At 39.5% G+C, this 16,539-nt stretch overlaps 1 protein-coding gene across 1 annotated transcript; it reads left to right on the top strand.

Moving 5' to 3' along the window:
• On the top strand, positions 11,261-16,417 carry LOC109849826 (rhodanese-like domain-containing protein 7). The gene is made up of 5 exons (XM_020419709.1): positions 11,261-11,712; positions 13,103-13,354; positions 13,481-13,579; positions 14,295-14,585; positions 15,844-16,417. The coding sequence occupies exons 1-5, from the start codon at positions 11,326-11,328 to the stop codon at positions 16,225-16,227; spliced, it is 1,413 nt and encodes a 470-aa protein (XP_020275298.1). The 5' UTR covers positions 11,261-11,325; the 3' UTR covers positions 16,228-16,417.

Below are 16,539 nucleotides of genomic sequence, written 5' to 3'. Positions count from 1 at the left end.
TCTATTAGCTTCCCACTTTAAGCTATCAGCTAAGATGTCACCTATTTCAATTGAGGGTCGAGAATACATGTCCAAAGTTCTATATGCCAATGCTGTGGGTAGCTTGATGTATGCGATGGTGTGTACAAGGTCAGATTTATCACAGGCCGTGAGCATGGTATCCAGGTACATGCACGACCCCGGGAAGGGTCATTGGGAGGCCGTGAAGTGGATTCTACGGTATATCAAAGGTATCGTGGATGTTGGTTTGGTATTTCAGAAGAATGAGAAGAACGGACAGGATTGTATTGGTTACGTGGATTCTGATTATGCGGGGGATCTGGACAAGCGCCGGTCTACTAGTGGATATGTGTTTACACTAGCAGGAGCACCGGTATGTTGGAGATGCACACTTCAGCCTACAGTGGCTCTCTCCACTACGGAGGCAGAGTATATGGCGTTGACTGAAGCTGTGAATGAAGCTTTGTGGTTGCAGGGATTATTGGAGAACTTGAGGATTGCACAGGAGACCCTTCGGGTATATTGTGATAACATGTCAGTTATCTATTTAGCGAAAAACCAGGTTTATCATGCACGCACGAAGCATATCAATGTCAGATTTCATTTTGTTCGTGACGTTTTGGATGAAGGAGACGTCATGTTGGAGAAGATCCACACGAAGGACAACCCTGCAGATATGTTGACCAAAGTTGTTTCAGGTGTTAAGTTTGGTCATTGTTTGGAACTTTTGAACATTCTTCAGTGTTGAGGCCTTTCTAGGCCATTGGATGAACTACGAGCGGCTTGATTCCTTGGGCAAGAGGATACGTAGGCAGTCTTTACGATGCAGCCGGTTTGGATTAGTTGATGGGGGTGAGATTGTTTAGACTCTCGTTCGGGTTCTCGACTTGTTGTGGATTGAGTTCGTACTAGACACAACAAGTGAGACTTTTGGTTGCTTTGGTGTCGGCTCAGTTTTGAGAAAACTTCACCGAGGTGGAGAATTGTGAATGATGTCATGTGGGTGGGGGCCACGCTCTCAACAAAGTTTGTGAACTTTGTTTCCGCGTGAAGAGAATGCCCACGAACAGTACAGCAAAGGCCCACATCCGATTAGAACTTCGCTATTCATAGAGAAGAAGCAAAGTCTTTTTGTAGTTGTTCTTTGATTTGTGCATCCCTTTGAGAGAATTTTTATGTGAGAGATCTGAGAGTTTGTGAGAGGGTTTTATTTGTGAGATTGTAAACCCCATTTGTATCTCTCCCTCTATTAGTAGATCTCCCCCTCCTTGCCCCGTGGACGTAGGCTATTTGCCGAACCACGTAAAATTTGTGTTCTTGCCGTGATTTGTAATAGCTTGTAGGTTCCCTCGACGCGCAGTCCTAGAGCTGACGAGAGGAAGAGCTGATATCTCACTTTGATGAGATATCTGGCTTTCGGTTCTTGTTTCCTTTGAGAAACTAGAATTCCGTTGTGATCTAATCTCTTGTTGTGCACCTTGCGCACCGGAGGTGCTGCCGAAATTTCCGCTGCGCACAACACCAGTTTGCATGATTAATTTCTCTGCAATTGATTAGAACTTTAGAAATATTTCTCAAGTCCACTATAAACCCTATAGCGTGGATAAGGATGATGGGTTAAATAATAATGCCTCTCCGTACCCTTTTGCCTTCGAGGCATTCCCTTTAAGAATTTAAACATGTTAATTTTTATTAGAGAGTGTTAGTCTTAATCATGGTTTTCTTAATTATCACCAATCACAAAAGCATGAGCTACGCCATTGAAGGTTGAAGAGGATCCAAACCATAGAGAGGATAAAAAGAGAGAGAGAGAGAGAGAGAGAAATATGGGTATGTTTGGTACCAAGCACAAAAAGTTGTGCTTGGTAGTGAGGTATCACATCCCTCTCCACTCATTCAAATGGTTGCATATCCACATGCATTTCTCAACTCATATGAATGTGGTCCCCCATTTGAATAAGTGGAGGGATTATGTCACATCACTACCAAACACAAAATTTATGCTTGGTACCTAACATACCAATTTTTCTCATGTGGTTCCCCATTTGAATAAGTGGAGGGGATTATATCACCTCACTACCAAACACAAAATTTATGCTTGGTACCTAGCATACCCATTTTTCTTTCGAAGGGCAGTAAATAGGCATCACAAAAAGATCCCTTGAGTGCAAGACAAAGTAAGGATTTGTTTTTTTGAGAGAACAAAATAAAGATTTGTTAATGTCGGAAGATCCTAAGATGAGAATTGATCTAAAAGAGTGCATTAGTTTAATCGAAGTAGCTTCTTCCTTTAAGTTTGCTTTGAAAAGAACCTGTAATTTGACATAGAGTGAACTTTGCAGAAAACCCAGCCAAAAAATTGTACAAATAAACAATTGGTCTCTTTCTAAAAAGACCCGTTCTGCTGTCCTACCTGGGGTCTTTGAGCAATATATTTATTCAACAGACATTAACTGTTGTGCGCGGCGCGGAAGCGGGACAAACAAACGGGCGTGCTTCAAGAACCAAATCAAACCAAATGTCGAGATAAAGACCAAAACAACCAAAATAACGGCACAAATCTAAACACAATAGTTTAACGTGGTTCGGCAATTGCCTACGTCCACGGGGCAAGAAGGGGATGGGGTTTTCACTAATAGAGAAAGAGTACAAACTGAGATTACAAATCATTCGAATGAACAACTAATCTCACCACAAAGCTCTCAATCTTTCCAAATAAAACCCTAAACAAATAGCTCAGAAAACTCTCCTTTTTCTGTGCTTTAATATCTCCAAACCAATCTCCAATCAAAGCCAAGAAACCCTAAAAAACGTGTCTAACATTAACCCCCTACGCATCCTTTGAGGTGTACTTATATCATAATTTTAAATTGTCGAAAGGGCAGGCAGTGGATATATATGTCTCCAGAAATCCTGCAGCATAAATCTAGTACAAATGTTTTTATATATAGAGAGCTTTCATGGAAAATTATAAGCAAGAAAGGGCCAAAGTAGTTGGGAGATATATATCAAAGATTCTGTAAACAAAAACTCAACTTGCATGTATTAAAATTTAGGAAGTTGTTGTCTACTGCCTACGTATAAGAACAATAAATGGAGAAAATTCATCCTCTCCTTCCCTTTAGAGCTAAAGGACAAGATCTCTTCTTGAGGATTTATGTTGTGCCCGCGGAAGCCAAAACTAATCCGATGTGCTTCGAGGAACCAAACCAAACGCCGAGATAAAGGCCAACCAAATCAAAATAACAGCACAAAACACAAACAACCAATTTTAACGTGGTTCGGCAAATTGTCTACGTCCACGTGGCAAGAAGGGGATGAGATTTTCACTAATTGAGAAGAAGAGTACAAACTGAGATTACAAATCACTAAAACCAACCAACTAATCTCACAAACAAATCTCTAATTCTCTCCAAATAAAATCCTAACTAATAGCTCATAAGATACATCTTTTCAGTGCTCCAAATATCCCCACAACAAGCCTACCAAACCCTCAAAATAGTGTTCCTATTTATATCAAAACAGAAACCCAAACAGAACAGGAAAACCCAAATTAGGCCTGACCCGGCTCGCGATCGACCGCAGAGACACGTGCAGTCGACCGAAACTAACGGCAGAAACCAATAATCACTATAGGGTTTGGTCGGTCGACCGGACTTGACACTGCGGTCGACCGTCAAAAGTCCAGAGACTTTTTCCTGTGCTGTGCACGTTCGCGGTTGACTGTCACGCCACTCGCAGTCGACCGTGAAGCTTCCAAAATGTTTCTGCTTCCCAAAACTTGTTCTTCTTTGAACCCTTCGCCAAATCAACAATTCTCTACCTCGGCGAAGTTTTCTCAAAACTGAGCCGACACAAACAAAAACAAATGTCTCACTTATTGCGTCTAGTACGAAGTGAAACAAAACACGATAACAGACTCAATCCACAACAAGTCGAGAACTAAATGAGAATGTGATTACTCTCCAAACGTCGGTATCAACTCACCAAACCGGCTGCATCATAAATGACTGCCTACATATCCTCTTGCCCAAGGAATCAAGCCTTCACGTAGTTCACACAACAGCCTCCAAAGGCCCTCAATCTAATAGAAGAGTTCTCAACTCTTCACCAACAAATCTATGGCTGACAGCTCTCCTAATGGCCTCAAAGTGAAACAAACCAAACACCTCCAACTGAGATGAACCAACGGCCATATCCAAATCCAGACTATGTCTACCAGCTGCATTCGAATCAACCAACTCATCATCTGTATCCAAACTAATATGATTCCCAAACTGTGTTGCCTCAACTGGAATCTCAAACGATATAGTATGATCTGGAGTATGTGGATCAATCTCTACCTAATGTGGAGTAGCATCACACTCCACCCGTTGTGATATCCCAATGATCTGATCAACACTCTCTACCTGCTGAGAGTCAAAAGTGGCATACCTGCTCAAAACAAAATCAGAAGCAAATACCTGATAATCAAATACGCTTCTGAACCCTAAATGTGCAATCCGATCAAATCTCACGTCCTCGATGTGACTAAATGTTGGGCAACCAAATATCCGACACAACCCAAAATCTAAAGCAGCTCCACCAAATCCATAATCTCCACACGCAGCAATCAGTAACCTATGACTATGATAACTCAAATATATTAAAGCCCGAACACCAAAACCAATGCTCGACATCAAACATCGATCCTCCTCCAGCAAGGAACGACCCATCAAAACTGTCATCTCATCTCGTCGCCCTAATGTTTCCTCTTCAATGAAGTGTCTCAAACTATCATGAGCTCGACACAAACGCAAGAAAAAACCTCTACCAAAATCAGAACGACATGTTACCTTTCTGCCAATACACTTCCTCCATCTGTTGTTGACTATTTGGTGGGGATTTTATAAGAAGACAATTGAGAATATGATTTATTATATTATCCCTCTAACCAGCTTAGACAAAGAATGAATACAATTCTCTTAATACAATTTCTTTCTAACAGACTTAGAAAAAGAAATTATAGTCTTCTAAATCGGAATCCCGATTTATAAAAGAGAGAAGGAATCGATAGAGATCATTTCCTTTGTTTAAAACTGGGTTCTTCACGGTAGCGATGAGATGCCTCCCTCGATGTTCGTGCCGAGTTTGTTTCTCGTTGACGATTCGACCATCTCGCTTTATAGAACGTGGTTGATTCCTCTTGATTGACGTTGAGGAGAACTTATATGGTAAGTTTAAAACTCTTGACGAGTTGATAACTCAGAGCGAGTTTAAACTCTTAAAAAAGAGTTGATTTGAACCAAAAATCAGTTAATAAGCTAAGGATGAAAGTTCCAAGAACTCTCTGTTGCCGAGGATGCTCTCGGTCAAAGAATGCCGACTTCTCCTTTGCGCAGTTTTTTTTATCTCCAAAATTTCAGATCGAAGATCCCCAAACTCACCTGAGTTTTTTGCTATTTATAGGGTTTTTAGGGGTGTAACTGCCCCCTAAAATCTCCCTTTAATGGGGGTATAACCGACCTCATTTCGTTGAAAATGTTGGACCCTAGAGGGGGGGTGATTAGGGTCAAGAGGCTCTAATATGCAATAAAAATTCAGCACAAGCAAAACACAAAACAAAAAATGCGATAAAAGTAAGAGAAATAGGGTTAGGAGTTCGTTATCCTTGACGCGCGATGTGTTAACGAGGTTTGGCCCTCTGGCCTACGTCCCCGCTCCCCACTCTCGAGGAGAAATCCACTACACACCCGGTTTGGAAGCCGGAACTTCGTCTACACAGCGATCTCCACAGATCTCTCTCACTACACAGTTTGATCTCAACAGATCACACCCTCACAGTAGATCTTACACAAGATCTCACCCTCACAGCAGAAGAAAAGATGCAAGACTCTCTCTTTACACAGCCCCTATGGCAAAGAGAAAGGTTACTGAAATTGGGAAGTGAATCACACACAAAAACACAGAGAAAAACAGATTTGAAAATTTTCTCAGGAAAACAGAGCTCTCTGGTTTTTGCAAACGTTAGGGCTTAGGGAAGAAGAAGCAGTCTGGGGGGTTTTTATAAAAGAGTTTAAACCAATTAAAAACAAAAACCCAATCTTTCTATTTAGAAAGATAATCTTCTTTTCAGACTCTCAGCTCAGATTGTGCCAAACACTAATAAGTGAAAGCACAGCGAACGAGGCAAAAACCGACCGTTTAAAAAAGTCGCGGGTGACCAAAGACACAAATCGGTTGACCGAAGGGAATTTCGGTCGACCGAAAAAATGCTTCGGTCGACCGACCGAAAATTTCAGTCGACCGCTAACAACCTAGAAAACTTGGAAATCAAGCAGAGACACCGTCGGTCGACCGGCGCGGTCGACCGATTTGAAAGTCGAGGTTTCGGTCGACCGTACCGGTCGACCGACGACCTCTCTGGAAAATAGTAAGGAAAGGTCATGGGAGCGGTCGACCGGACCGGTTGACCGCTTTCTGACATTTTGCAGAAAACAGTTTTTGACCAACTTGAAATATTTACAAAATACTTATTTGACATCTGAAAAATCTAAAACTTTGTAAAATGTTTTTAATACTAAAAACAAACTGTTTAGAAAATGAATTTTATAGATAGGTCCTCATACTTATGAAAAATAGTATTTTGTGAAAAACGTTTAAAAACCTAAGTATGAAATCGTGTGTGTGATTCCCAATAGCTTCAAGTAAGATCAGTAACTCTTTGCCTACATTCTAGCACTAGAGAGAGAAACAAAAGAAAGCTAATATCCTCATATATAAAGAACAATACTTGAGCTTTGATATAGCTTGAATCGGATGGAGCTTGTATTCGAATTTGTCGTTCTTAAAATAACGTTGCTTCATCTCTTGGCCTCCACCTCCTTTGGATATCTTCGTTGTAGCGTATATTCCATCCATCCTCCGTTAATGGCACAAACGAGCTTGATAAATGAATTTACTACATTTTCACTCAATAAGCTATTAGTACCGATAATGGTGGTTGTAAAACATCATCAAAACATAAGGGCTAACAGAAAATGATTTTGAAACCGTTCAAGGATTTAAGGTGTGTAATCTTCCCCCTGAAATCTCTCAATAATGGGGTGTAACCGAACCCATTAAGTGAAGATACAGTTTTGAAATCATTCAGGTTCTGTTTGAACCAGTCAAACGCAAAAAATGTGGGTCTGACCCCTACGTTTTGATGTTGCAACACAGGGAGGACCTCTGTGTTTTGATGTTATAACGCATGAATGACATATGCATTTTGATATTGTAACGCAGTGATGATCTTTGCGTTTTGATGTGAAGAGACCATCAATTTTTGGTCTCTTTTACTAGAGCGTTGCAAAGATCGTCATCTTGTAATTTTCGTCTTGGCTTCTTGAAAATATGAGAATCATCAGATTGTATCTCCCGATGTTGATTATGAAGGCTGTTGAATTAGAGATTTTATTGGTTATTGTGAAGGTTATTAGATTATAACATTCATCGATCTATGTAAAATTTTTCTAATTATAGCCTTCTGGAAGCCGTCAAATTATAACTTCTATCATCGGTGTTTGATGGGGATCAGCTATAAGCAGTAATTTTTAGACAACCTACATTAACTTCTAGGACTTCACACCAACGATACTTGGTTATAACCCACCAATGCCTAGAACAGTCCCTAACTATAAAAACAAAATACCGATTACCTACCAATGATGCCTCCTTAGAAGGCCCCCAAATATCTGAATGAACACCACCTAAAAGACCCATCGATCGATGGATAGAAGTGCCAAACTCCACATCGGTCTTCTCGCTCATACCAATATGCTCAAAAGAGTTCAATCTACAGGTCAAAGAACTCCTTAACAAACCATGCACGACATAACCAATCAAATATTTCAGCCTTAACAAATACCACAGTCTAGCCAAACCCAAAGAAGTTGTCAGCTCTCTATCAAATACCGCGCTCCCAATCAAATAATATAAATTCTTTTTCTTGATGTTCTTCATCATAATCATGGACCCAAATATGACCTTCAAATATGCATCCGCTAAGGTCACCCGATAGCCTGCTGCCTCCAAAACTCCAAGTAAAATGATGTTCTTTTTCAACTGAGAAACGAACCTCACTTCATCCAACTCCTGATTCACTCTGTCACACATCCTAATACGAATGATATCGATACCACTAATAGGGCATTCATGATTATTACCCATGAGCATGACATCACTTCTTTTCAACTCCTGAAAGCTGGAGAACCAATCACTCCAAGGGTAAATATGGTAAGAAGCACCCGAATACAATATCCACTCTGTAGAGTCGGCAACACAAACTAATGGTAGTGCTAATGAGTAGCCCGAAGAATCTGAATCTGAATTATCGCCACTAGTCTTGATAATATTCACCTTTGAAACTTGAGTAGCTTTCCCCTTATTCTTTCCGGCTCGATCAAACAACTTTGGACATTCGACTTTCCAATGTCCATCCTATTTACAAAAGGCACACTGATTCCTACGAACTCTAGGATGTGCCCCCTAGACTGTAACCTCCTACCACGGTTTAGACTCTTTGCTCTTGCGACCAATACTCCCGCTACCGGCTCAACTGAAGTCTCATTATCCTTCTTTCGAAGCTGATAATTCACAAGTACATTGATGACCTCACTATACGAAAGAGATGTCTTCCTATTAATAAGAGTAAGAACGAATGTCTCATATTCCTCGTCGGGCAAGGAACTCAACAATAACAACGTATTGTCCTCATCTTCAATCATCACATCTACATTCGCCAAATCCGTAAGAAGTTTCGTGTAGTGATTCATGTGATCACCAATGGAGGCCCCCTTCTTCAATTGGAAGTGATAAAAGCCTCCTCTTTAAATGCAAGCGGTTCTCTACACTCTTGGTCAAATACTTGATCTCTAGGATCTCCCAAATCTTCTTAGCCGAAGTCTTATTGATTATATCATATTAATTTCCAATCTTGAGTTAAATAAGATCTAATCACACTACACGCCGTTCTATTCATCTTTTTCCAAACATTCTCTTCAATGTCGTCCGTTTTTTCGTCTAACTCTAATGTATCTTCCAAATTTTGCGCGTTGAGTGCATCAAAGACTTTACATTTCCAAAGACCAAATTGTTTATGCTATTAAACTTCTCTACATCTATCATTATAGAGCGGATATTCAGACTTTGAAAGGTCTTCACGCCGGAAGTACTACCCACAACTCCTTCTTTCTCGACCATCTTTCTCAAAGCACCAACAAAACAATGCAGAACAAATAAAGAATAGATCCAAACTGAAAAAGAGAGATTTTTATCTTCAACTGAAACCCTAACAAGGGCCTCCGAAAGATCTCACCACACACGATGGAAACGAGATCCACAAATAGGAAAAATCCCACCTTTATCACCAACTGAAGCCCTAGACGAACTTCCAAAATGATCTACTCCTTCCATTAGCCCAAGCGTAGCCCAAGCTCTGACTTGTTGTGCGCGCGAAAGCCAAAACCAAACCGATGTGCTTCGAGGAACCAAAGCAAACGCCGAGATAAAGGCCAACCAAATCAAAATAACAGCACAAAACATAAACAACCAATTTTAACGTGGTTCGACAAGTTGCATACGTCTACGGGGTAAGAAAGGGATGTGGTTTTCACTAATTGAGAAGAAGAGTACAAACTGAGATTACAAATCACTCAAACCAACCAACTAATCTCACCAACAAATCTCTAATTCTCTCCACTAAAATCCTAACTAATAGCTCATAAAATACATCTTTTCAGTGCTCCAAATATCCCCACAACAAGCCTACCAAACCCTCAAAAACGTGTTCCTATTTATATCAAAACAGAAACCCAAACAGAACAGAAAAACCCAAACTGGGCCTGACCTGACTCGTGGTCGACCGCAGAGACACGTGCGGTCGACCAAAACCAATGAAAGAAACCAATAATCACTGCAGGGTTTGGCCGGTCGACCGGACTTGACACTGCGGTCAACCGCCAAAAGTCCAGAGACTTTTCCCTGTGCTGTGCACGTTCGTGGTCGACCGTCGCGTCACTCACAGTCGACCGTGAAGCTTCCAAAATGGTTCTGTTTCCCAAAACATGTTCTTTTTCGAACCCTTCGCCAATACTACAATTTACTGGTTCTGCACCTCATTTCCTGTTACTTCTTTTAAAGGTGTAGTTGTTTGATAACTTTGATTGACATGAAATAGAGCCGCATTAGTAAACGCTACAGGTCAAATATGTATTTTTAATGAAATATATATTTTTAATTTCAGCATTTAGTTAGCAGTGAGGTGATTGGTGATGATAGTTGAACGTTTATGTTGTAGAAATGGTGTGGTATTTGTTATAGTCGATTTGGCTGCAACAAACACTGCAAGTTGCATTAAAATAAAAATAAAAATAAAAAATCGACTTCACATTGTCTATTAGTGATTTCAAACTCAAACAAACGTAGACTATCGTACAATTACAAATTAACAAACACCTGATTTGAAATGAAAATACGTTTCTTATATGCAAATCCGAAAACTTTTCAGCTATCAACGTTTCCTCAATCTCTGATATTTTCAAACATTCAGCATTTCATTGATGTTATATGTAGCAAAAAAGATTCTGCACAAACATACACGCATATCTTTATGAAGACAGATACATCCGACAACTTGATAGGCCCCCCCAAATAAAATATTAATCTTGCACAATGAAATTAGTCTCCCAGGTCATTGAGATTCATATCAGCTCCCATATTCTCGTGAGTTGTCTCAAACTATCCCATAATATTAGCCCCTCAGATCTCTGAAATGCTCATCAGCCCCTCAAAGTTTTAATAATTCCATATTACTCCCTCAGATCCCTGAAATGCTCATCAGCCCCTCAAATCTGATGGGGTCTCGCAAGTTAGTCCCTCAATAATCAAAAGAGCTTTGCTACGGGGACCCAGAATATGGGATCAATAGAAGAGACAAGTGAAGGGTCCCCTTTCTATTGGATAATGAGTTGGTCATCATTAATGATGGTCAACTTATTATCCAATAGGAGGGTGACACCTCATTTGTCCCTTCTATTGGTCTCATATTTTGGGTCCTTGAGGAATTTTTCTAATCAAAATGCCCCCACCCACCGTACCCTTCCGCACGAAAAATCCAGTGTTTAAGGGCACACAAGTTGAGGGGCATTTTGGTCAATAAAAGAAATAATACGGAAGTATTGAAAATGCGAGGGTTTTAAGGCAACCCTATCCAAAGAGCGGCCCAATTTAGGCATGAAGGCCCAACCTTGATACCTAAAACCCAATCCCGACCAGCCCACAGAAAACCACCACCCTCGGTTCTTCATGCCCACTCTCCTCATCACCAAAACCATCAGCAGCAGCAGGACGGCTGCAGTCATCCCCAAAATGCTCTCCTCTTCAACCCGCAACCTAAACCCTAAATCCCTAATGGCCGCCATCTCGGACAAAACCCTAATCCCCAATCCTTCTCACTTCCCAAACCCTAGGCCTCTTTCTCAAATCGCTACCCAGCACCTCCAAGCGTCGGCTTCAAGGTCCATTAATGGAGTTAGAAGCGTTTCCAGTCGTAGCTCGCCGGTTGAAATCTCGGTTACGGGGGAAATTGAGGGCTCGGGTTCGACTTTGGTTGTGGTTTCGTTCTATAAGTTTGCGGATTTTCCTGATCATGCGGAGATGCGGAAGCCATTGAAGGATCTCTGTGAACAAGCAGTGAGTATCTAAACCCTAAAAAAGTATTTTTTTTTAATTATTTTACTGGAGTAAGTTTGTTAGGTTGCAATTTGATTGAGCACATTGATCAACTGTGATTGAGATGCAAATTTTTTTGGCTTGGGATATCTTGGCTGTGAAATTTTGTAGTTGGATAGGGAATTTATAGGTTTAGATGAACTGTTTACCTGAGGGTATAGTATGTCTTATAAAATTGGCTCACGACGTTGAAGATCGGAAAACAAAGACAAAATTTCGACAATGTGGTGTTTGATTGATTTTCAAAGTTCGAAGATCTTGGGCAGATAATTGGACAGAAGATGAGACCTTTGGGTTATAACGCCCTTTGCCTTAAATGTAGGGATTTGTTTGATCGATTTGAATACCAATCAGTTATTAAGTTTCTTTTTTTTTGTGGTTGGCAGTAACCTGATTTTATGAGACATCTGGATAGACAAAATCAAGTAAGTTAATTAGTTGCTTGATGGGGTCTCACATTTGTTCATTTTATTTATTTAATGATAGTTTTAGTAAACGCCTTCTAAAGGAGTCAACTGCCTCCACCGGCTGTTCTCCGCCTGATTCAATTTCTTTGAAATATCACTTTTTTTAATTGTTGGGAGAACCAAAACTCCTGAAATTGGAAAGGAAATAGTCTTCGATCTGAGATGAGTGTACCTCTATTCTTTAGTTGAAAATTTGTAGCAAATGTTGTGACTGATAATTCATAATTGTAACTAATTCACTAGTTATTTGTTACCTCAATTTGATTGTCCATCCTTGAAATTCAACCATCTAAGGTTCCTTGATAAAGAATATGTGAAAATTATTCTGATGGTACTTGCTGCGCATATATAGTTGACTCTACTATGGAGTGAACAAAGTGCAATGGTGAGTGGTAATCAACCCATATCATGATAGACTCCGTTTGGGACAGACCTTAACTGTAGGAATATTCAGAGACTGATCAAATTCTATTGTCTAATTTCCATATAGCAGGACAATCTAACCAACATATTTCCTAAAAATTAATTGTCTATAAAGAATAATAAGTAGATTGTCAAACTTGAATTTTGAGCTCATTAAGTTTTAGCTTTCTGTTTTCATTTACTTGTCCTCCATTTGTGTTTGGATCTTATTGTTGTTGTTTTCATCTTTATTTGTTCTTGAGTAATTGGTTCATAAGGCTTGGTTGCCCCTTAAGTTATGCCACTTAAATATCAGGGGAATAGAGAGATTATTAAGGTTTCCAAAAATCTTGGGGTTAGCATAAATTGTTACACACATTATTAATCTCATGAGGATGTCATACTTACTAGTTTCTTGTATACCATATTGGTATTTGCTTATATAGTGGAAAATTTATTCTCACAGAGCTGATTCTGTCCAGCGTGTTTCAGGTGGCATAATCCTTGCACCCGAAGGGATTAATGGCAGCATTTGTGGGACACGTGAATCAGTGGAGAAGGTACTAGAATTTATTCAAGCTGATGAGCGTCTTAAGGGTCTAAGATTGGTCGAGTCTCCTGTTACTCCAGAGGAAGAAGCCATCCATCATGGTCACACTAGTCATTCCCCCCTTGGAGCAGGGGAAGATGCACCTTTCCGATGGGATCATGTGCGCGTCAAGTTAAAGAAAGAGGTATTCTTGATATATTGAGAGCATTTTTCCTTCTTCTTTTTATGTTTATTATGATGTTTAAATGTGTCTGTGCATTTGCATAATTCTTACGTGTTTAGCTTTCAATGTTTGTTTTTGTACAAGCAGATTGTCTCATTTGGAGATCCAAGTGTGATGCCCACCGAGAAAGTTGGGAAATATGTGCATCCAAAGGATTGGAATGCATTGATAAGTGATCCAGATACTGTGAGTGTTTTGATGCCAGAAACATGTTGTCCTTCATAGTTCTATGCTGTTTTGTTGCTATACATATTTTCTTTTCCAAGTCAAAGAAATGATATTCTTAATTTCCTAAAGGGGCTTTCCTTGTTCTCAGTATTCCGGAGTTTTATTTATTATAAGTTTTTTGGTTTATTATTTGTGAGGGTAGTATCATGATGCAAATTCCAACAGCCTATTTACTTTTCATTTATCTTTTTATCTATTTTCTTTCACAGTTCTAGGCAATTTCCCTAGTCTGCTATGTGGTTGGAGCTTACACCGCATAGGCAAAATAGGTTCTCCACTCTCCTGCACAGCAGTTTGTTTTTTTTTTTGTTTTTTGTTTTTATGGCATATTCTTTTCTCTGGGCCATGTATGTTGTGGGCATTTAGCCCGTTTACGTTGTGTAAATGCACAATTAAATTAATCCATCTTCTTTAGGCCTCCATAAACATCATTATTTCAATGTTGAAAAATTCTGTTGGTGTACATATCTTATGGTTCAAATTAATTTCTTTATGTTGCCAAACTTCTATATCAGGGCTTGCATTGTTGATAATATCTGTATTAACTGAGGCTATTGGGTCATTCTTGAGGCACTTCCTCTACACATACAGCTCATCCTTGCATGTGGTTTGTCTAGTGATATCAATGCTTTTTTGCTTCTAGAATTTTAACTTGTGTTGTTCATTTGTGCAGATGGTAATTGATGTGAGGAATTCATATGAAACTCGCATAGGGAAGTTTAAAGGAGCAGTTGATCCATTGACCGCAGCATTCCGGGAATTCCCATCTTGGGTGGATGATGAGTTTGAATTAGCTGAGTCAAACCAGCAGTCAGATACAGAAGTTGAGGAATTGAGTGCTAGTGTCAAAGAAGAGACTGAGAATGGAGGACCTAAGAAGCTCCCTCGCGTAGCAATGTACTGTACTGGTGGAATCAGATGTGAGAAGGCTTCAAGTTTTCTCCTCAGCAAAGGTTTTGAAGAGGCAAGTATTTCCACATTATTTCCTTCTAAAACTTTTGTCTTGCGCTGCTTATCTCTATTTGAAACGTATCTCCATTTTGCATCTAGAGACTACAGTACTTATAAATGAATCCCAAACCAAGTGAAGCTAATTGAAATGGTTCTGGACCTATTTCAGAGAAAAAAAATTCCCTTTGTTCTTTCTATCTTCAGAATCATAAGCATCGTACATGCACCCAATAATCTGAAGGACATCACAAGTTTCTCATGATCAAAGTTTCTCCAAGAAAACTTTCTAGCAAATAGGTCATTAGCAAAATTTCTCAATTTTATGAAGTAGCAATTTCAAGCTGATTATCCCCAGAACTTTCTAACCAAATAGATCGTTACACGAAGATAACGGATAAATTAGAGATGTTCCTGAATAAATATAAAGTTTCATTAAAATCTTTATATAGTCAAGTCAAGCATAATAGAATAGTATCACTAGCATTTTGAATAGTTAATTATGTTATTCTCAGAAGAACTCAACATCATAGAAATTAGGGTTAGTTTTGGATAGACCCGCTGTACTATAGCCCAATTGCGGATAGACCACATGCAGTTCTATTGATGTTGATAGACCCCCTGTATTATTGCCCAAGTGCAGATAGACGCCCTGAGTGAATTTGCTTTTGATTCGTAATAAGAGTCAAAAGAGTTTCACCCAGGGAGTCTATGTGCACCAATAGATCTACAGTGGGCCATTCGCAATTGGGCTATAAGACAGGGGGTCTATCCACAATTGAACCCTAGGAATGAAAGCAATGCATTATTGAGCATTATTGACTACATTATCTAATATTCCATCAGGTCTGAGCTAAAACTTCATCAACAATGGGAAGAAATTTATGTCGAAAAGATTCAAGTTTTATTTCTGAATTATATTTTATATGGTTTTCTTCTTAAAATCTGGTTCTTCCATCAGAAACTGAGGAAAATATCAAACCTAGCCATACTGACAAAAAGATTGTCCGATACTGATACTGAGATTTGAGTCCTTGAAATAAACATCTCGTTAATTGTTGATCCCCTTTATACTGGGACAGAGTGCCGATTTATACCTCCAAACTATTTTACTAGCACTTGTCAATCGCATTATTAGCACTTGCCACTCGTGCCTCCTGAATTCTATGTTGCGCTTTGCTGGAATCACGACATAAATTACCACGAATCTGAGTATTAACTGCTTCTTACTCAAATGGGATAATCTTTACTGAAGCCATGTTTACTTGTTCCAGGTATATCATCTGCAGGGTGGGATTCTGAAATATCTGGAAGAAGTCCCAAAGAAAGAGAGCCTATGGGAGGGCGAATGCTTTGTCTTCGACAAAAGAGTATCAGTTGACCATGGACTAATTCAAGGAAGCTTCAAGCTCTGCTACGGATGCAAGCAACCTATAAGTGATGAAGACATGGAATATCCAGAATATGAACATGGTGTTACATGCCCATACTGTTTCTCCACCAAGTCAGAAGAAGAGAAGGAGAGGGCGAGAGCAAGGCAGAGGCAGTTTGAGAGTTGGGGAGTCATCGGTGGACCTGATAAAGGCCGGCGAAATCCTGGTAGAACTCAGAATGCTAGTAATCAGAAAGAAGAAAAAGAGATTTCTAAATCGATTTAGATAGTATGGGCACTACAAGGGAAAGCTTAGCTTTCTTGGGTCTCTGTTGTAACCTTATATTGGTAAATTAACTGTGTAATACGCGCTTATTTACTCTGGCATATAGTTCTTGTCCATTAGATTTTTAACCCATGTATGCGTCCCTTAGGGGCTGTTTGGAAATTCATTCTTCAATCTTACAACGTCACAATTTGTCCTAAAAAATGATATGCTGTGTTATTCATTATTTTTCAGTAAGATGAATCGAAATTTTTAAATATGATGAAGCTATCTATTACCATTAATCTATGATTTTTGATTTCAATGATGAGT

Source organism: Asparagus officinalis, chromosome 7, assembly GCF_001876935.1.
Source record: "Asparagus officinalis chromosome 7, Aspof.V1, whole genome shotgun sequence".
Classification (NCBI taxonomy): domain Eukaryota; kingdom Viridiplantae; phylum Streptophyta; class Magnoliopsida; order Asparagales; family Asparagaceae; genus Asparagus; species Asparagus officinalis.
The sequence above is the reverse complement of the archived record's forward strand: the minus strand, read 5'-3'. Positions and strand labels throughout refer to the sequence as shown.

Bases quoted from the DNA above. Each gene is read 5' to 3' on its own strand.
- LOC109849826 (XM_020419709.1), top strand. From the start codon at position 11,326: ATGCCCACTCTCCTCATCACCAAAACCATCAGCAGCAGCAGGACGGCT. The intron at 13,355-13,480 runs GTATTCTTGATA...TTGTACAAGCAG, and splicing joins GCGTCAAGTTAAAGAAAGAG to ATTGTCTCATTTGGAGATCC. The intron at 14,586-15,843 runs GCAAGTATTTCC...TACTTGTTCCAG, and splicing joins TCAGCAAAGGTTTTGAAGAG to GTATATCATCTGCAGGGTGG.